Source organism: Leiobunum rupestre, chromosome 3 (assembly GCF_980474605.1).
Source record: "Leiobunum rupestre chromosome 3, qqLeiRupe1.1.hap1, whole genome shotgun sequence".
NCBI lineage: Eukaryota > Metazoa > Arthropoda > Arachnida > Opiliones > Sclerosomatidae > Leiobunum > Leiobunum rupestre.
In genome coordinates, this window is record NC_143386.1 from 14,693,219 (window position 1) to 14,713,526 (window position 20,308).

At 32.8% G+C, this 20,308-nt stretch overlaps 1 protein-coding gene across 3 annotated transcripts in view; it reads right to left on the reverse strand.

The window, feature by feature from the left end:
• Positions 1-8: 8 nt before the first annotated feature.
• Positions 9-20,308, reverse strand: part of LOC149949550 (RAB11-binding protein RELCH homolog) — a 45,806-nt gene continuing 25,506 nt past the window's right edge. For 2 of the 3 annotated variants that reach the window (XM_090167854.1, XM_090167855.1), the window contains 7 exons: positions 19,743-19,929; positions 19,111-19,293; positions 18,826-18,889; positions 18,617-18,755; positions 17,963-18,079; positions 16,305-16,458; positions 9-2,728 (listed from right to left, as the gene is read on the reverse strand). In XM_090167854.1, the coding sequence (XP_090023980.1) occupies positions 2,590-2,728; positions 16,305-16,458; positions 17,963-18,079; positions 18,617-18,755; positions 18,826-18,889; positions 19,111-19,293; positions 19,743-19,929 (983 nt within the window). In that variant the 3' untranslated portion in view covers positions 9-2,589. The remainder of the gene's footprint in view (positions 2,729-16,304; positions 16,459-17,962; positions 18,080-18,616; positions 18,756-18,825; positions 18,890-19,110; positions 19,294-19,742; positions 19,930-20,308) is intronic. The other variant, XM_090167856.1, reaches the window with a different exon arrangement.

Below are 20,308 nucleotides of genomic sequence, written 5' to 3' on the forward strand. Positions count from 1 at the left end.
TCCTTATTTATACCTTTATTTTATATAATACATTTCATAAAACAAATACTTTAAAATACCTTTATAATAAATATTAATTTCTGTTCTTAAACATACAATAAAGCCATGGCTGGAATGTATGAAAATGGTATGCTTTCATTGTCTAACCTATTTTATGTTAAATAATTTAAATCCTATCAACACTTAAGTCCATTTAACGGTATAACTTTTAATATTATATTATATTTAATAATATAAAATACTTCTAGTCAAAAACACTGTTAAACAACACAAATTAAGGCATTAAAAAAGATTATCTTTAATTTGTTTTTCCCAGAACGTATTTAGGTAGCGAGAACTTAGGAGTCTATCTTCCAGGCAGCAAACAATCTTTTCTCAAATGAAAACCCCATTTTGCCAATTGTATAACACCATATAGCATTGACTGTAAGAACATAATACCTTTTTGATAAAATTTTTACGACTACATAAATATCAATTTATTTGAGTATGAACTAAATCGAAAAATCATCTGCTAACATGTGCAACTTGTTTTTAACCTAACTTTTGGGAATCACCCTGTTAAACTTGAAGGAAGAAATGTGAAGTATCTTGATGCAGCATTAATATGAGTTTGTATATTCCCTTTAGCTCCTAAAATTCGTTTGTGCAACTTTAATTAAAAGCAGAATTTAGATTTTCAAGATAAAATACCAAGCAATATATTTGATAGGTTCTCAATTATTGTGTCAAGAAAAAATATTTTAAGTCCCTGAAAGATGATATTACAGTTTAATTTTTGAATTTCAGTCTCGCCTATGTAGAAATTCTGGCTTCTGTAAATAGATCAACTCCTACATTCTCAGTACCTAAATACGTTCTTGGTCTAAAGTATTGTGCTCATTAAAAGGCTAGTTTATTTGGTCATCAGTAGCCGAAATATGGTGGATTTCTCAGATTATGATCGATGGAAAACAAACAACTATATTGCTCACTCTGTATTGCCACAAAATGTTCTCTATCCACACTGAGGAATATCCTAGAATACTAGAGTACCTTTTACATATCATAAAAACTACTTGAGGTTATGGCAATAGTTAGTGTAGGGAGCTGTTGGCTTGCCACCACACTCCTAAGCACTGTAACACGGGTCACCTGATATAAAAGCAATAAAAGTCGCTAGATGACTTGGGCCTAAGGCAGTACTTTGGGTACTATCTTAGCCGATTATAATTATTATTGGTGAAGTGTGTTTGTTACGTCTAGTTTGTAGATTTATAAAACTAAAAAAAGGTTGTTGAAAGAAATGAGCCGGTGAGACCTAATTGAACATGTATAAGAAATTAAGGAATGGTACGTCCTTCTGGAAACTTTTACCACCAACTTCTTGGTTGGAGCAGGTGAGTTGCTTATTTTAACAGCAACAATAACTGTTCATAATTGATATTTTCTGACCAGCATCTTTCATAACAACATTAGGGTTTTCAACTTTGTTGCAGGGTTGCAGCACAGCTAACCTTAACCTAGCTATTACTTATATCCTCTTCAAGTTTTAATAAATAGAAAAGAAACCAAAAAAACTGTGTAAAACCCCATAAAACTCTGCACAGAACTGACTCACTGATATGCCACAACTCTTGAAGTCTTGTTACAATGCCAGAGTACTAACTGCTTGTTTCTTTAAGTGCCACCGAACAAAAATAGACCACAACTGACCAAAAATAAGCGTTACACATATCAAATAAACAATATCTCTAAGACTGGCACTTAAAAAGGCAGAACATAATATAAAGTCTGATTTAAACATAAATCCTGTTCTACCCCAAAAAAAAACAATTAAATCCTCAAGATGTTTAAACAAAATCCCACCCAGAAGCCAAGATGATACATGTACATCTCATGCAATTTATTATCTAATGAACTGAAAGGAATTGAATATCTTAGTAAAAACGCCATAACAAAGAGGATTTTCATTCAAATGCCGTGATTGAGCATCTGGTGTAGTCAGAGAGCCAAATTGAATTCAACTGCCATATGATTTTTAATATAAAATGAGTATAGTGAAATCTAATCACTTAATCTTAAACTAGTATACTTTACAAGTAATATACAATTGTACATGTTACATTCAAAGAATGAGACAAACTTAAAATATTATTAATACAAATTTTTAAACATGAATTGAAAGCCACGAATCTCAGATGTTTAAATTATTAATCATTACTGAAGCATAATGACTTAAAAAATAATTTATATATTTATTATATTCTAATTTTAACAAAATAAATAGTGCCATGGTCTTACAAAAGTATGCTTTCGATTGTTCTTATTCAAAATATTCTGAAAAGAAGGGTGTATCACATAATTCCTGAGATTCATGATACAAATGATCTTATTTACACAATGCTGGAAATTGTTTATTAAAAATTATACTAATTTAGTCGAATAACTAATGTTTTAGCCAGAGAATAAAGCAAGCTTTCTACATTATATAGCTCATCTCGATCACTACATTTGTATGGTACCATTAAAAATATATTTCAACATAAATTTAAAGCCTTAATTTGTGTTACTTTTACGTTATCCATCTTACTAAGCATCTTAGATCTATTACGGTTTCTTTCTTAGTTGAAAGATGTCAGAAATACTAGGGCGACCACCAGTTGGTCGATTTGTGAATATTTTTGTTACTCTATTTTTCATATCCTCCATACTTGCTTGAGCGCTTGAGAGACCAAGAGCCTGGCTGCTAAATGGAAAAACATACAAATTTACACACTAAATCTGCTTAGTTAAATATTGTTAGGTTGATTTAAGTGACATTATAAGTAATTGTACTCTCACATATGATGATACGTCTAAGTATTTTCTAGGCATGTGCAAGGACTCAATTTTGTTTGAGTACTCAATCGAGCTTCGAGCACGAAATTCCTTAGTTGAAACGCTCTGTAATGGGGGCCTTGGCTAATGAAAACCGCGGGGCCTTTAAGTTGGAGTTCAAGCTACCAGATGGCGCTGGATGTACCTGATTTTTGGCGGGAAGCTACGCCTATATAGGGAGCCGCTCGGGAAACGTGGAGGAGTCCCTCTCTGACCTTCAATCGGAGCGCTACTTTGAGATAAAATTGTAACCAAAGTTGTTGTCAAGAATAAAAGACTGTGGTATTTCTAATTTACGTATCTTTATTCGACAAACATCAAAGAACATATAAATTTAAACGAGGGGGGGCAAGAAAGAGGGAAGAGTCCTGGACTCGTCGAAAAAAAAGATCGGCGGAGGGGTCCAGGTAAAGTGGGCTCTCTTAAAAATATACACTACTTACAAGTCTGCTTTTCAAAACTACTAGGTCCAGGATTGTAGAGGTCGGTAACGGTTAATCATTATCTATGTTTAAATTGATTTTTTTCGGGAAAAAAATGTGAACAAAGAAATTTACCAGTTAATATTTCGGAAAATGATTAAAAAACCATGTACTATTCGTAAAATTTTAGCTTTTTATCAAAAAAAACGTCGTTTTTCCGATTAATTTTACAGATTTATCAAAAAATTAATCGGATAATACAGAAATATAAATTAATTGATCAAAACGTTTTACGAATAATTTTGGGAGCTTTATCTATTGAAAAAAAGTTAACCATCCCCGACCTCTACAGGATTGAGTGTGCATTTATCATTTCAACGAGTCAAGTCTGCAACTCTGGTAGGGAGGGCCCACCATGGCCCACACCACAAGTCTGCCTTGGGGCCCAAATTTGGTTAAAACAGCCCTGCTGATTGGTCACTGATTTTAAATGAAGAAAACTAAATTGGGGTCAGTGATGACCCGATTTGCAGATCTTGTCTAGCTGAGGAGGAAACTGTCTCACATGTACTCTGTAGCTGCGATTACTATGCAGCCCAGAGGTTTGAGCATTTGGGTATGCATCGGTTGGAGACGTATGACGTCTCTAATATCACGGCCGGGCAGATTTTAAGCTTTATGTCGGCAATTGGACTTACTTAAGTCAACCAGTTTGGGGATGCACAATGGACCTTAGGTCGAAGTGTTTGGCTTGCCACCCCACTCAATAATAATAATAATAATAATAATAAATCAAAACCATAAGTTACATAACGTAGGGTGCCCTAGCTGTTTATTGTCAATTGTTTGGCAGTTTTAATTTTAAAGTGTTTTACTTAATAAACCAAATTATTCAGAGCCTTTTTAAGATAAATCTATCATAGAGTACTCGAAACCCCCTTTATAAAGCTAAGCGTAACTATTAGAGTACTCGAAACCCCCTTTATAAAGCTAAACGTAACTATTAGAGTACTCGAAACCCCCTTTTTAAGCTAAGCCTAATTATATTCCAGTACTCGAAACCACTATATAAGTTAAGCTCGAAAGCTCTTAAAATTTTAAAGCTCGGCTTGATACTCAAAAAGTGAAATTTTTCATACTCGAAGCTCGGCTTGAAACCCAAAAATCAAGGCTCGCACATGCCTATTATTTTCTTTAATGAAACCTGAATATGATGTAAAAACACATCAACTTACAGAAGTGGATATTGAATACATGCAAAACTCGCTTTTCTGTAGGGTTGTCTGATTTAAATCAATTTGATGGGATTTGAATCGCGATTTAAATCAAGTGATTTTAAAAAAAATTGTTGATTTAAATTATGAATTATACTTCCATGTGCTTATGAAAATATACGAAAGTAGGTAGGATTTCAAATCTTGCCTTATTTGAAATCAGTTTAGACTGCAAGTTACGACAAATTTCCACATAGAAAAGTACTAAATGTTAACTGAGTTTTATATTTCATGTTTAGGTCATAATAATAATTCGTTTAAGGTGAATAAAAAGGTTTAATGTTACGTTTAGGCCTACGGTACGCAAGAGAAGACCCCGTCGTCGTTAATACCAACCCGAGGTAGCCTAAACTGGGTTTTCACCCCTAGCGGGAGAAACAAGAAAATAGGCAAAGAAATAGAGGGGAGCTTATGAGACTTGACTATGATGTCCGTCTGAAATATCGATAACATAAAGATGATTGGACAAATTTGTTAGATTTGATCCTCAAAGGAATTTAATGAGTTTCTTAGGAATGTGAGACCCCTTTAGTTGTTATGTAGTTATAGAAGTAGAAAGTTTTTATGAAACTATGCATTATTCATTTTATGCTTTACTATAATCAAAAACGAAAGCCTAACTGGTTAGTTGCATAACCCGAGGGTAAATGTGCAGATAAACTAGGAGAAAAATTAAATTTTATGTAGTGATCGTACTAGGACCCCGACCAGGTAAGTCGGGGATCCTCGGGTTGGGTTATTAAATTTATGGGTCGGTGTTTTTTTAAGTCGGGTTTTCCAAATCCAATAAAAAATTAATAAACGCCGAGCTTAGCTACAGCCTACAACCAAAACGGGAAGGATGCAGCAAGCCAACAGCCCATTCTCTCAGCGACTTGTCTCGTTCGAAGGTACAAAGGTCGCGTCAGTAGGAGAAGCTAACGTCTTTGGCACTTTTCAATGTAGAGGTAGAAAGGGGGTCGGCAACGAAAATCCCCGCTTCCTTCCCCCCCCCCTAAACTAGGTCACAGGTGGCGCGGGGGGGTCGGCATTTTCTCCCCCCCTCGGGGTAAGTCACCGAAGGTCATTGACCTCTGCAGAGTGGCGCGCGCTGATTGGCGCGTTAACTACGCGACGCGGATACTGCACGCTGATTGGCTGGCGCGGCGCGCCGCGGGAACCACGTGGTTACCACGCGCGTGTACTGCGCGCTAATTGGCTGACTCGAAATTGTTCAAAATGGCGCCGATTGGCTGGTGTTTTGGCGCGAAAAGGGGTCAGTACTCCTTTAAAGGAATTCCCGGGCTCGCTATACTCGGGCATTGTTAAGGCGGTGACAGGTTTGATTGATTGAGCAGGTGTTTATCGAGGAATGCGCCGTTGCTAGGTTACCCAGTACGCTGTTAGAGACTCGGGGAATGTGTGACCTTGTAGCTATACAATAAAAACATTTTTTTTTGGCGGGAATTTAGACAAAGGGTTAACATAAGTTTGTAACTCTCTTTTAACGGTTATTATATGAACTCTTAGTAATTTGGAAAATTCACGTGATTTGGCCGCCATCTTTAATGTCGCATATTCAAACGGGTAGGGTGACCATCTTTATTTTTTTAGGAAATTTACCATATTTACGTCAATTTTTTAACGCTTTTTAAACAAGTTGTTCCTAACGGATTTTTATATCGTTACGTACCTAGATGGCTCGAACTTGATTATTATGACATATACATCATATATTACCGTCACGTAACTTTTAATAACGACGCGAGGGAAAGCTTTCTAATTTATATTGAATACATTGCCACTATACGAAATATTTACATAAATTAAACAAGGTCGGTTCGCGCTCGTGAAATTTAAATAAACGTTAATAATGCGGTAAAAAGCTAAGCCTAACAAATACTTTGTCGTCAAAACTACGGTTACACTTTTTGTTATAATCTCCCGCGTATTGACTTAATAATAATGGTATTTTATAGCGTCATATGAAATAACGGGCGGAAATAACTTACGAGTTTAAGGTGAATCCTACGAAGCAAGAATTACATTTGTATAATAACCAACATTTACTAATAAAAAAATTATAAACTGAAAATGTTTTTGAAATATATTACGTCATTTAAACAATGACCAATCAAATCCCTTACGTCAAATGGACAATGTAATAGTATTATATAAATTTATAACGCTACCAAGTAAAAACGGTTTTAAATGGCCAAGTCAAACAGCGATTTATAGTCCTCCTGTATTCATCCATATTATAAATATAACTCTTAAAATATAACTTAACATTTTTAAATACAAAAGTAAATTAATTAAAAAACGCAGCCGATACATTTAAGCGATCATACAAAATAGTAAGAAATATTTGTTTGATTTATAATACATTTTTAACGGTCTGCTACGTTTTACATTCTGTGATGTTAATATGTTTGGGTTTTAGTTCTTTAACAATTAAACTACTTTACATCTAAAAAACCAATGTGTTGCTTATTTGAATTGATAATAAAACTTTTTTACAAAACTCAAAAATTAATAATACAATGTTATAAAATAATTTTCAACTCTGAACCTGAAATTAAATATGTTTGTGTCAAATTGTTATCACTTTTTTTAAATTATCTTAGATCCTTCTATGTTTAAAATAAAAAACTCTGATTTAAATTTAAACTTTATTTTACAACATTTGTTGTTGACACAAACTAACTATCGTTAATAACATTTAACACGCTATCAATAAAAACCACTAACTCGTCTATCGCCTTTAAGAATCCAGTTTTTGGGGGTCGTTCCAAATGCATTTCGGGAGAATTATGCTCTTTTTGAAAATATCTCATTCTTTGTGCAATCAAATCCATTTCAAGTTGACGATTCATTTTTTTCAATTCTTTATTTATATGTTTAATCAGTTCATAGTCCTTGTTTTCTTTATAAGTCATTATTCCACAACAAAAACAAAGCGAAACTAGTTTGTATAAAACGCGATGTGTTTAGTTCAGTACAGGTCGAACACAAAGGAATCTGATTACCGCTAACTATCTCTCCACGCCGTTAGCGCTCCTCTGATTACCACGAACTATCTCTCTCCACGGCGTTAGCTCTCCTTTAAAGGAATGCTTTTCTCCACGTTTATCTCCATTGTTGATTTACTTAGAACAGGTGTTGAGCGGAGAATCCCCCGTTGCTATGGTGACCTCGGCGCGACGTTTATTTGAGTATCAACAAACTTAGCAAATACCTTTAGATTGTTTCAATGTTCAATTCGTTAACCTCGCATGGTTTAAAAGTTCTCCACTTAAATATACGAAGTTTGAGAAAAAAACTTTGACCAATTTTGTGTTTATTTAGAATCAATTAACATATCATTAGATGTAATTATACTAACTAAAACTTTTCAAATTATGGAAAATAATGAGTTCAAAATAAATGGTTATAATTACTGTTTTACAAAAATGTGTTAAAACCGAAACGGTGGCATAGTTATTTCCGTAATAAATGATTTAAGTTTAGTTGAGAGTGTATTTACGATAGCCAAAGCAACTATCAAAAGTATCGACGTCAAATTACCTAATAATAAAATTTACAGGATTATAGGATGTTACCGAGTAACAGTGCTCTAGAATTTATTAGTGATATGAATTCCAAATTGTCTTATTATACGAATATTGAAAATGTAATTTGGGCTGGAGATATAAATATAGATCTTTTATTGCCACACGAGAAAATAGTTACTGAGTACCTAAACGTACTACACGAAAACGGCTTTTTTCCATGTATAAATAACGCTACTCGAGTAACTTCCACTACTAAAACGAGTATTGACCACTTTTTCATTAAGCAAAACGTAAAAAATGAAGTGTTATCCACTACTCATATAGTTCATATTACAGACGACTACCCAATTTATATTAGTGTCCCTAACATACGCGAAACAAATAAACTGAATAATTCAAAAGAAGTTATCGAAATTGATTATGAAATTTTAACCAAAAATATCGGAAAAGAAACGTGGAACTCATTTTTGAAGAAAACGACCCTAATCAAGCCTCGAAACTATTTGTTGATGTATTAAAAAAACATATTAATCTAACGTCATATTTCTTTCTCTCATAAAAAAAAAATAAAACCTTGGATAACAAATTCAATAATTGTATCGATATATAAAGAGATGCATTAGCTAGGCGTATTAAAAAAGAACCATTTAACGTTGCATTAAAAAAATATTATATAATTGCCCTTCTTAGTAACATTTCTAAAATATTGAAAAAGTTATAAAAAATCAGTTAATTAACTTCCTGGAGAGCTCAAAATATTTATCGAAAAATCAATACGGTTTTAGAAAAGGTCTATTTTTGAGCTAACAGAAATGCTATATAAAACTATTGATCAAAATGTAAAATCTATTGGCGTATTTTTGGACTAAAAAAAGACATTCGATACTGTTTCCCATCCTATATTAATACAGAAATTAGATCTGGTATACGTGGAATTGTATTAGATTGGTTTAGAAGTTATTTACTCGAGAGATATACAATAGTTAAAATAAATAATACCATAAGTAACTCACTAGTAATGAAATTTGGTATACCTCAAGGTACAATTATTGGCCCGATATTGTTTTTAATATACATAAATAATTAATGTAACATCGAAATTGATGAGAAACTCGTATCGTTTGCGGATGATACTGCAGTTGGGCAAAAGTTTTTTCCAAGACAGGAAGGTCTCTAAATATAGTTTATATGAAACTTAAGGAAAATTTATTAACATTCAACATAAATAAAACTAATTACATTTGTTTCTCCTCGAGAACGACTATAGATTTGTTACATTAATTAAAAATTCACGAAAATAATAATTGTAAAAACTGCACTGGAAAATGTTTAAAGTTAGAAAGAGTAAATAATTTAAAATATCTGGGGGTAATAATAGACAGTAATATAAAGTGGAATGTACATGTGACCTATATCACTAACAAAATTCGACTATGTATAAATTCCGTGAAATTAAACACTTTTTAGAAATACCGTGGTTAAAAACAGTATATTACGCCCTAATTCAATCAATTATATCATACGGAATAATCGGCTGAGGTGGTACTTATGATACTACAATCGCATGCCTTGTAGAGGAGGAAACTTCCTCTCATGTCCTTCGTGTCTGTGATTTTTACGCCTGCTCAAAGTGTAAAGTTAATCTAACAATGCCTCACGTGCATATATCGGTTACGTATACATTAAACTATTATAACGGAAATGTAATGTTTTACCTTTGGGGATTTTCATGTACACTGTTTGAAAATGTATTAAAAAACATTTATTAGTTTTGAATAAATCTTGGGGTTTTTTCATGTCATTACATTTATTAGTTTGAATAAATCTTGGTAATATTTTAAACAATTTTATATCCCTATTACAAATTGCATATCAAATAATTGTTATCAATTTTTTTTATTTTCATGTAATAACATTTTCTTGCCATTACACATCACATGGGATAATATTTTTTCACAGAAATCAACACCTAAAAATGTGTTATTATTGATTGTAGAAGTGATATCGGAATAACTTAAATTATTAGCTGCATTTAGGAAATTAATTTCCACTCGTTCATCCCACGATAACATTAAACAATCGTGTTGGATTTGGGATGGATGATCAATTTCGCAACCGTTACACTTTTTTCGTATATAACCCTCAATTTGACTAATTGCGGCAAGTTTTATTTCATCGTAAACACGTTTAACCTCATTGAGGCACGCTATAACCTCATCGTACTTGTTGACAAACGCTTTCCATGTATAAACGGAGATGGCGAACCCAACCTTGGTGGGGAAAAACGTTCCGTAATTCACCCCCCCCCCCCCGCGTACCATTTCTCGGATGTTCAATATTCTTCGACCTTGATAAATACTTGAGTCAATTTTCCTTGTATTCGACCCCTCTAAAAACCACGAGGACGGTGGTGTGGATTCGCTTTCGAAAAATGTTGTAATTCGCTCTCGATCCATCCACACTTGTTTAAGTTCAAATTCCAATAGTGTAATACCAGAATCACCGTTAACCCGCCCAAGACGTATCGAGCAATCGGGGGTAACTGCGACCGCCTTTATCGGGGAAATTTGGAAAACTTTCATCCCTTCCCTGAAAACAAACACCAAGATATAAACACATTTAATTTATATTAGCTTAATCATACTCGCATTTTTAGTTGTGTTGCACCACCGTCCTCGTGGTTTTTAGAGGGGTCGAATACAAGGAAAATTGACTAAGTATTTATCAAGGTCGAAGAATATTGAACATCCGAGAAATGGTACGCGGGGTGGGGGTGAATTACGGAACGTTTTTCCCCACCAAGGTTGGGTTCGCCATCTCCGTTTATACATGGAAAGCGTTTGTCAACAAGTACGATGAGGTTATAGCGTGCCTCAATGAGGTTAAACGTGTTTACGATGAAATAAAACTTGCCGCAATTAGTCAAATTGAGGGTTATATACGAAAAAAGTGTAACGGTTGCGAAATTGATCATCCATCCCAAATCCAACACGATTGTTTAATGTTATCGTGGGATGAACGAGTGGAAATTAATTTCCTAAATGCAGCTAATAATTTAAGTTATTCCGATATCACTTCTACAATCAATAATAACACATTTTTAGGTGTTGATTTCTGTGAAAAAATATTATCCCATGTGATGTGTAATGGCAAGAAAATGTTATTACATGAAAATAAAAAAAATTGATAACAATTATTTGATATGCAATTTGTAATAGGGATATAAAATTGTTTAAAATATTACCAAGATTTATTCAAACTAATAAATGTAATGACATGAAAAAACCCCAAGATTTATTCAAAACTAATAAATGTTTTTTAATACATTTTCAAACAGTGTACATGAAAATCCCCAAAGGTAAAACATTACATTTCCGTTATAATAGTTTAATGTATACGTAACCGATATATGCACGTGAGGCATTGTTAGATTAACTTTACACTTTGAGCAGGCGTAAAAATCACAGACACGAAGGACATGAGAGGAAGTTTCCTCCTCTACAAGGCATGCGATTGTAGTATCATAAGTACCACCTCAGCCGATTATTCCGTATGATATAATTGATTGAATTAGGGCGTAATATACTGTTTTTAACCACGGTATTTCTAAAAAGTGTTTAATTTCACGGAATTTATACATAGTCGAATTTTGTTAGTGATATAGGTCACATGTACATTCCACTTTATATTACTGTCTATTATTACCCCCCGTTTATTTACTCTTTCTAACTTTAAACATTTTGCAGTGCAGTTTCTACAATTATTATTTTCGTGAATTTTTTATTCATGTAACAAATCTATAGTCGTTCTCGAGGAGAAACAAATGTAATTAGTTTTATTTATGTTGAATGTTAATAAATTTTCCTTAAGTTTCATATAAACTATATTTAGAGCCCTTCCTGTCTTGGAAAAAACTTTTGCCCAACTGCAGTATCATCCGCAAACGATACGAGTTTCTCATCAATTTCGATGTTACATTAATTATTTATGTATATTAAAAACAATATCGGGCCAATAATTGTACCTTGAGGTATACCAAATTTCATTACTAGTGAGTTACTTATGGTATTATTTATTTTAACTATTGTATATCTCTCGAGTAAATAACTTCTAAACCAATCTAATACAATTCCACGTATACCAGATCTAATTTCTGTATTAATATAGGATGGGAAACAGTATCGAATGTCTTTTTTTAGTCCAAAAATACGCCAATAGATTTTACATTTTGATCAATAGTTTTATATAGCATTTCTGTTAGCTCAAAAATAGACCTTTTCTAAAACCGTATTGATTTTTCGATAAATATTTTGAGCTCTCCAGGAAGTTAATTAACTGATTTTTTATAACTTTTTCAATATTTTAGAAATGTTACTAAGAAGGGCAATTATATAATATTTTTTTAATGCAACGTTAAATGGTTCTTTTTTAATACGCCTAGCTAATGCATCTCTTTTCCTTATCGATACAATTATTGAATTTGTTATCCAAGGTTTTATTTTTTTTTATGAGAGAAAGAAATATGACGTTAGATTAATATGTTTTTTTAATACATCAACAAATAGTTTCGAGGCTTGATTAGGGTCGTTTTCTTCAAAAATGAGTTCCACGTTTCTTTTCCGATATTTTTGGTTAAAATTTCATAATCAATTTCGATAACTTCTTTTGAATTATTCAGTTTATTTGTTTCGCGTATGTTAGGGACACTAATATAAATTGGGTAGTCGTCTGTAATATGAACTATATGAGTAGTGGATAACACTTCATTTTTTACGTTTTGCTTAATGAAAAAGTGGTCAATACTCGTTTTAGTAGTGGAAGTTACTCGAGTAGCGTTATTTATACATGGAAAAAAGCCGTTTTCGTGTAGTACGTTTAGGTACTCAGTAACTATTTTCTTGTGTGGCAATAAAAGATCTATATTTATATCTCCAGCCCAAATTACATTTTCAATATTCGTATAATAAGACAATTTGGAATTCATATCACTAATAAATTCTAGAGCACTGTTACTCGGTAACATCCTATAATCCTGTAAATTTTATTATTAGGTAATTTGACGTCGATACTTTTGATAGTTGCTTTGGCTATCGTAAATACACTCTCAACTAAACTTAAATCATTTATTACGGAAATAACTATGCCACCGTTTCGGTTTTAACACATTTTTGTAAAACAGTAATTATAACCATTTATTTTGAACTCATTATTTTCCATAATTTGAAAAGTTTTAGTTAGTATAATTACATCTAATGATATGTTAATTGATTCTAAATAAACACAAAATTGGTCAAAGTTTTTTTCTCAAACTTCGTATATTTAAGTGGAGAACTTTTAAACCATGCGAGGTTAACGAATTGAACATTGAAACAATCTAAAGGTATTTGCTAAGTTTGTTGATACTCAAATAAACGTCGCGCCGAGGTCACCATAGCAACGGGGGATTCTCCGCTCAACACCTGTTCTAAGTAAATCAACAATGGAGATAAACGTGGAGAAAAGCATTCCTTTAAAGGAGAGCTAACGCCGTGGAGAGAGATAGTTCGTGGTAATCAGAGGAGCGCTAACGGCGTGGAGAGATAGTTAGCGGTAATCAGATTCCTTTGTGTTCGACCTGTACTGAACTAAACACATCGCGTTTTATACAAACTAGTTTCGCTTTGTTTTTGTTGTGGAATAATGACTTATAAAGAAAACAAGGACTATGAACTGATTAAACATATAAATAAAGAATTGAAAAAAATGAATCGTCAACTTGAAATGGATTTGATTGCACAAAGAATGAGATATTTTCAAAAAGAGCATAATTCTCCCGAAATGCATTTGGAACGACCCCCAAAAACTGGATTCTTAAAGGCGATAGACGAGTTAGTGGTTTTTATTGATAGCGTGTTAAATGTTATTAACGATAGTTAGTTTGTGTCAACAACAAATGTTGTAAAATAAAGTTTAAATTTAAATCAGAGTTTTTTATTTTAAACATAGAAGGATCTAAGATAATTTAAAAAAAAGTGATAACAATTTGACACAAACATATTTAATTTCAGGTTCAGAGTTGAAAATTATTTTATAACATTGTATTATTAATTTTTGAGTTTTGTAAAAAAGTTTTATTATCAATTCAAATAAGCAACACATTGGTTTTTTAGATGTAAAGTAGTTTAATTGTTAAAGAACTAAAACCCAAACATATTAACATCACAGAATGTAAAACGTAGCAGACCGTTAAAAATGTATTATAAATCAAACAAATATTTCTTACTATTTTGTATGATCGCTTAAATGTATCGGCTGCGTTTTTTAATTAATTTACTTTTGTATTTAAAAATGTTAAGTTATATTTTAAGAGTTATATTTATAATATGGATGAATACAGGAGGACTATAAATCGCTGTTTGACTTGGCCATTTAAAACCGTTTTTACTTGGTAGCGTTATAAATTTATATAATACTATTACATTGTCCATTTGACGTAAGGGATTTGATTGGTCATTGTTTAAATGACGTAATATATTTCAAAAACATTTTCAGTTTATAATTTTTTTATTAGTAAATGTTGGTTATTATACAAATGTAATTCTTGCTTTGTAGGATTCACCTTAAACTCGTAAGTTATTTCCGCCCGTTATTTCATATGACGCTATAAAATACCATTATTATTAAGTCAATACGCGGGAGATTATAACAAAAAGTGTAACCGTAGTTTTGACGACGAAGTATTTGTTAGGCTTAGCTTTTTACCACATTATTAACGTTTATTTAAATTTCACGAGCGCGAACCGACCTTGTTTAATTTATGTAAATATTTCGTATAGTGGCAATGTATTCAATATAAATTAGAAAGCTTTCCCTCGCGTCGTTATTAAAAGTTACGTGACGGTAATATATGATGTATATGTCATAATAATCAAGTTCGAGCCATCTAGGTACGTAACGATATAAAAATCCGTTAGGAACAACTTGTTTAAAAAGCGTTAAAAAATTGACGTAAATATGGTAAATTTCCTAAAAAAATAAAGATGGTCACCCTACCCGTTTGAATATGCGACATTAAAGATGGCGGCCAAATCACGTGAATTTTCCAAATTACTAAGAGTTCATATAATAACCGTTAAAAGAGAGTTACAAACTTATGTTAACCCTTTGTCTAAATTCCCGCCAAAAAAAAAATGTTTTTATTGTATAGCTACAAGGTCACACATTCCCCGAGTCTCTAACAGCGTACTGGGTAACCTAGCAACGGCGCATTCCTCGATAAACACCTGCTCAATCAATCAAACCTGTCACCGCCTTAACAATGCCCGAGTATAGCGAGCCCGGGAATTCCTTTAAAGGAGTACTGACCCCTTTTCGCGCCAAAACACCAGCCAATCGGCGCCATTTTGAACAATTTCGAGTCAGCCAATTAGCGCGCAGTACACGCGCGTGGTAACCACGTGGTTCCCGCGGCGCGCCGCGCCAGCCAATCAGCGTGCAGTATCCGCGTCGCGTAGTTAACGCGCCAATCAGCGCGCGCCACTCTGCAGAGGTCAATGACCTTCGGTGACTTACCCCGAGGGGGGAAGAAAATGCCGACCCCCCCGCGCCAAATGTGACCTAGTTTAGGGAGGGGGGGAAGGAAGCGGGGATTTTCGTTGCCGACCCCCTTTCTACCTCTACATTGAAAAGTGCCAAAGACGTTAGCTTCTCCTACTCGCGTCACACTCGCCTCTCATTCGCCGTGATTTCGTTGTTGGTTTTACCATAAGTCTATAATATTGTTCCATAAGTTTGTCACTTTGGGGAAAATTTTACTGAGAGCTAGTAACGAAGTGACGTCATCACAAGAAGAAAATATCCCTCTAGCGAGGAGCTGTCAAAGGCTACGTGTGACGCGTTAGCATGCGGACGCAAAACGGCGACGAAGCCCGTAATGCAGTCTGTTTTGTCAGTAAATTTTTTACATATAAAGAATAGAAAGTGTCACACGTATGAAACAATATTATACACTTATGGTTTTACTTTTACTTTTAAATAGTCGGCCATTGAAGCGATGCGACTACTCTCGTCAGTTTTACAATTAGAAATCGCTTAAAAGTGAAAAATCCAAAAAAAACCCGACACCGACCCCGACTCAAATGTCACCCTGTACGATCACTAATTTTATGTTAAAAGAAACAGACTGAATTGAAAACTAGAAATAAAAATTGTTTTTAAAAATTAAATGCGAAACCAACCTGTCAACAGTTCTAGTGGCTTCTAATTTTGCTTCAAAATCTTGAATCATGTTTAAAACTGATTCAACATGTTGGGGGGCCACAGCTTGCATGTCCCTCAAAAGGCAACGAAGTCCGGGTAAAAGAGATTCAGCTATAATTTGTTCTCGCAAAACTTTTGAGGAGTTAAAGAAAGTAATAAGCACTACAAAATACTTAGAAAGTTAGATTAAATTGGATTAAGTTAAGAATTAAATTCCATAAAATTTTCATCAAACAAGTCAAGATACAAGACTTTGGAATGAAATTTGAATTTCAAAATAAGAATCCATGAGTACTTTAAATTAGACTGACTCATTATTGATTTTAATGTAGCTTTAACCTTCTAGGTAGATTTAGACTAATATATTATTGCAATAATTATACTGTAGATGTATCATTTTGGAATATTTATACCCAAAAAATTATCATTAGAAACTACCCCTATAGATTAAAAAAATCTCATTATAATGATTTAATTTTTTCTACAACCAATATTTTAAGTTGAGTTGCGTTAAGTTCGTTTATTTGGCTTATCGTTAAAAAGTAATAATTGATAATAATGTAAGACGTGGTAACAGCGTTATCTAATAGTGTGCATATCAGTGGTAAATAACGGTAAAGACGTCTTTTATTTTAAATAACGGTAAATTATACGGGTTTATAGTGTATAATAATACATGAAATCAAGAAAATCATAAATTAAATCTATCAATTTTGTTCTTAAGTTTTATATAAATTAGACAATTTCTAGTCTGTTCTAAATATAGTGGTTTCAGTCCAAGTATCTTAGAGACTTTCAGTTTCAGTCTCAGCTACAGCCTCACTAGCAAATAATTAAAGTACAAGGTAAAGTGGCTTGAGAGATCTGAAAATTATTGCTACATTGTTGCTGAACCCATTTTTTGGCCATTGCCAATCTTCAGAAGTCTGCTAACATTAATGAACAAGATTTTACCCCCATAAATGCAGATTTCAGTTTTAAATATTGTAAATAATTTATTAAAATTTAATATTTACAATTGTCTATTATTATTTACCACATCCCATTTCTTACCATAGCGTTATTTAACATTATTTACCACAATTTTCAACCCGCAAAATACCACTTCGGAATACCCTTACCAAAAAATAAGTGGTCTAAGAACTATTTAGGTTGGTTTTAAGTTTGTATTTGAGACAAATACCAACTAAATACCAACTAAAAACAACTTAACACCAACTTAAAACAAACTAAAAACTTACTTAAAATGTTACTTAATAAAGACCACTCAAAGCCAACTTAAAACTTACTTAAAATGTTACTTAATAAAGACCACTTAAAGCCAACTTAAAAAATAATATGTAATTTTCTGACCACTAAAAACCAACTAAATACCAACTTAAAGAAAAAGGCATTTTCCCACCAACTTAAAACCAACTTATTACCAACTTAACTAGTTTACTGAAATATGCTGACCACTTAAAACCAACTTAATATCAACTTAAATGTGAATACCAACTAAATACCAACTAAAAACCAACTTATTTTTTGGTAAGGGTATACTGGTGGAAATAGAAAGCAATAAGAGATAAACCCTTAATATTTTCACTTTCTTGAATCTTTCAATATAAATTTATGTTTTAAGTATAAAGGATACAACAACAGGAGAGAGCGGTATAAGCATCAAGTAAAGCAACTGCGACATCAATTCGTTTCAATTCAGTCGTTGCGTGATTGTTATGAGCTGCTAATACAGCTAACCGTGGAAGCACAACTAAGAAAGTAAATTCAATTTGGTTGTAAATATAAAGATTTCAAAACAGATGTATAAATATTCTCAATACAGTTAGTGTTTTTCATAAATATATTATAATTGTTAACCTAAATAGCTACAATTAGAAAACTCCAAATTGTATGTAAAAAAGCGAAATAAAAAAAAGTGAGTTTAAATTAAATCATCTTTGGGGGAAGTATCGAACTTCCCTCTTCAGTCCGTGTTAAAATGTGTTACATCCTTGTAATGGAAATCAAAAGACCATTTCACAAGAATGTACTGCCTGATATGGAGCTTATTAAAATTCAAAAAGTCCATCCTCCTATAGCAGCTACTTTTATTAGTAAAATCTTAATTAGGAATTTTTATAAATTTTCTCTAATTGTTTATCACAAAGAAAATGGAAATGACCATTTATTGACCGCCTATTTTAGTTGGGCAGCACATCTAAAGCATGTTACCACCAAAACTGTATAGATATGTGTAGCCAAAGGGATTATTTATAAACTTCTGATTATAAAGTAAACTTTTACTCACATTCATCTCTAAATTTTGGTTCAGTGTTTGGACCAACCCTTGCAAATGTTCTAATGATAGCCAAAAGTAATGTATGTTGATCCTTACAAATTGGATCATCCAAAAACGATTGAAGTTGCATATGAACTTTATCAAGCAGCTTAATAATAGTTTAATCAATAGTTAGAAATTTTAGGCTTAAATATGCGGGAAGTTATAGTAGTACATACATCTTTTTGAGCAGAGAACTCCATAATGGCACCAAATGAAGAAACGGTTGACGCTTTTACGTCACTTTAAAAATTAAAATAGTTTAATTTTATTAAATGTTTTATTAATTAATTAATTGAATGGGTAATAAGATTTTTATGAAAACCGCGGTATTCAAATAATTTTCATTATAAATTTTGTCCTAAAATTTTAAGCACATTTTACAGACACACACCAAAATATTGAAAGGCAGTAAAATCTAAAAACCATTTCTATTAAAGACTAAGCAAAAGGCCTATACTCACATATCAGGATCACTTGCAAGCGTGATGAGAGCAGGAATAATCCTATTTCTTAATAAATGTTCGCTTACGGTGCAAATCAGTTGTTCAAAAAGTTTTCCAGCAACTGATCGTACAACTGAAGAAACATGAACAACTCCCTTCCATAAAACTGTGAGAAGCAATTCATGTCTGTTGATATGATAGCTATAATAAATAATCAGAAATGGAAGGGAATAAATGAATGTTTTGCCAACTGAGGAAAGAGGTGAGGAAGGTGATAGCAGACCATTTCAGACTTTAAAATGCAAAAGGAAGACTGAGTACGATGTTGGCGGAACCTTAATTAACTACGAATGGATAGCTAGTTAATGGAAAAACGTTGGTAGCTTTTGGGTTAAGAAATTTATCTAGTTATATTGCAATGTTAAAGCAGGCACAAGCGCGTGATTAAATATAATTTAATTCAGTGTTAATAATATCGTATACTTGATAAAAGATCATGATTTTACTAAGAAATATATAGTTTTCTACTCCTTTTGTTAGCCAGTACGGACACGTTTTTCAAAAAAGCTCTTTCAGCTGCATTGCAGATTCAACTAAATCCTAGTACATTCTTCATTAAAGAATTAAAAATAAAAATGGCAAATAATTACCTAAGCTCATTGAATGTTGACTGGACAGTTTGAAAAGTTGTTTGATTCATGCTTAATGCATATAAAATATCTTCTAAAAATGATTCTAAGGCTTTCAGATTTTCATCTTGATAAAATGTTGCAAGTACTCCAGCAGCATAGACAGGCACAACAGCAGTTTCATAATTACTGCGAGAGTCACGACTGTCTGAAACAAAATTAATAAACCACATTGTAATATTCAACAAATTCATTAATTTACTCGTAATTATAGCTTTGAGGGCAACAGAATCATTTAAAAAATTATGATAGAGCTAAGAGTAGATCGAAGGGCTAACCACTCTTAGAAAGTCTGTACACCGGATTACGCTTAGATTAGCACTGTCAAAGGCAGGGACTTCAAAGATTTCGCGTAATCCCATTAGTACAGTCAAAGGTACGGCTCTGTACACCAATTACGCGGAGTGATCAGTACACACATGGCAAACACAACTCCAGTTGGCCAAAACATGTGCAACCATAACCCCCATCTCAAAAGATAAATGATTCTGCCAGTAAGTATACAAAACCTATAGTCATAATTTTGA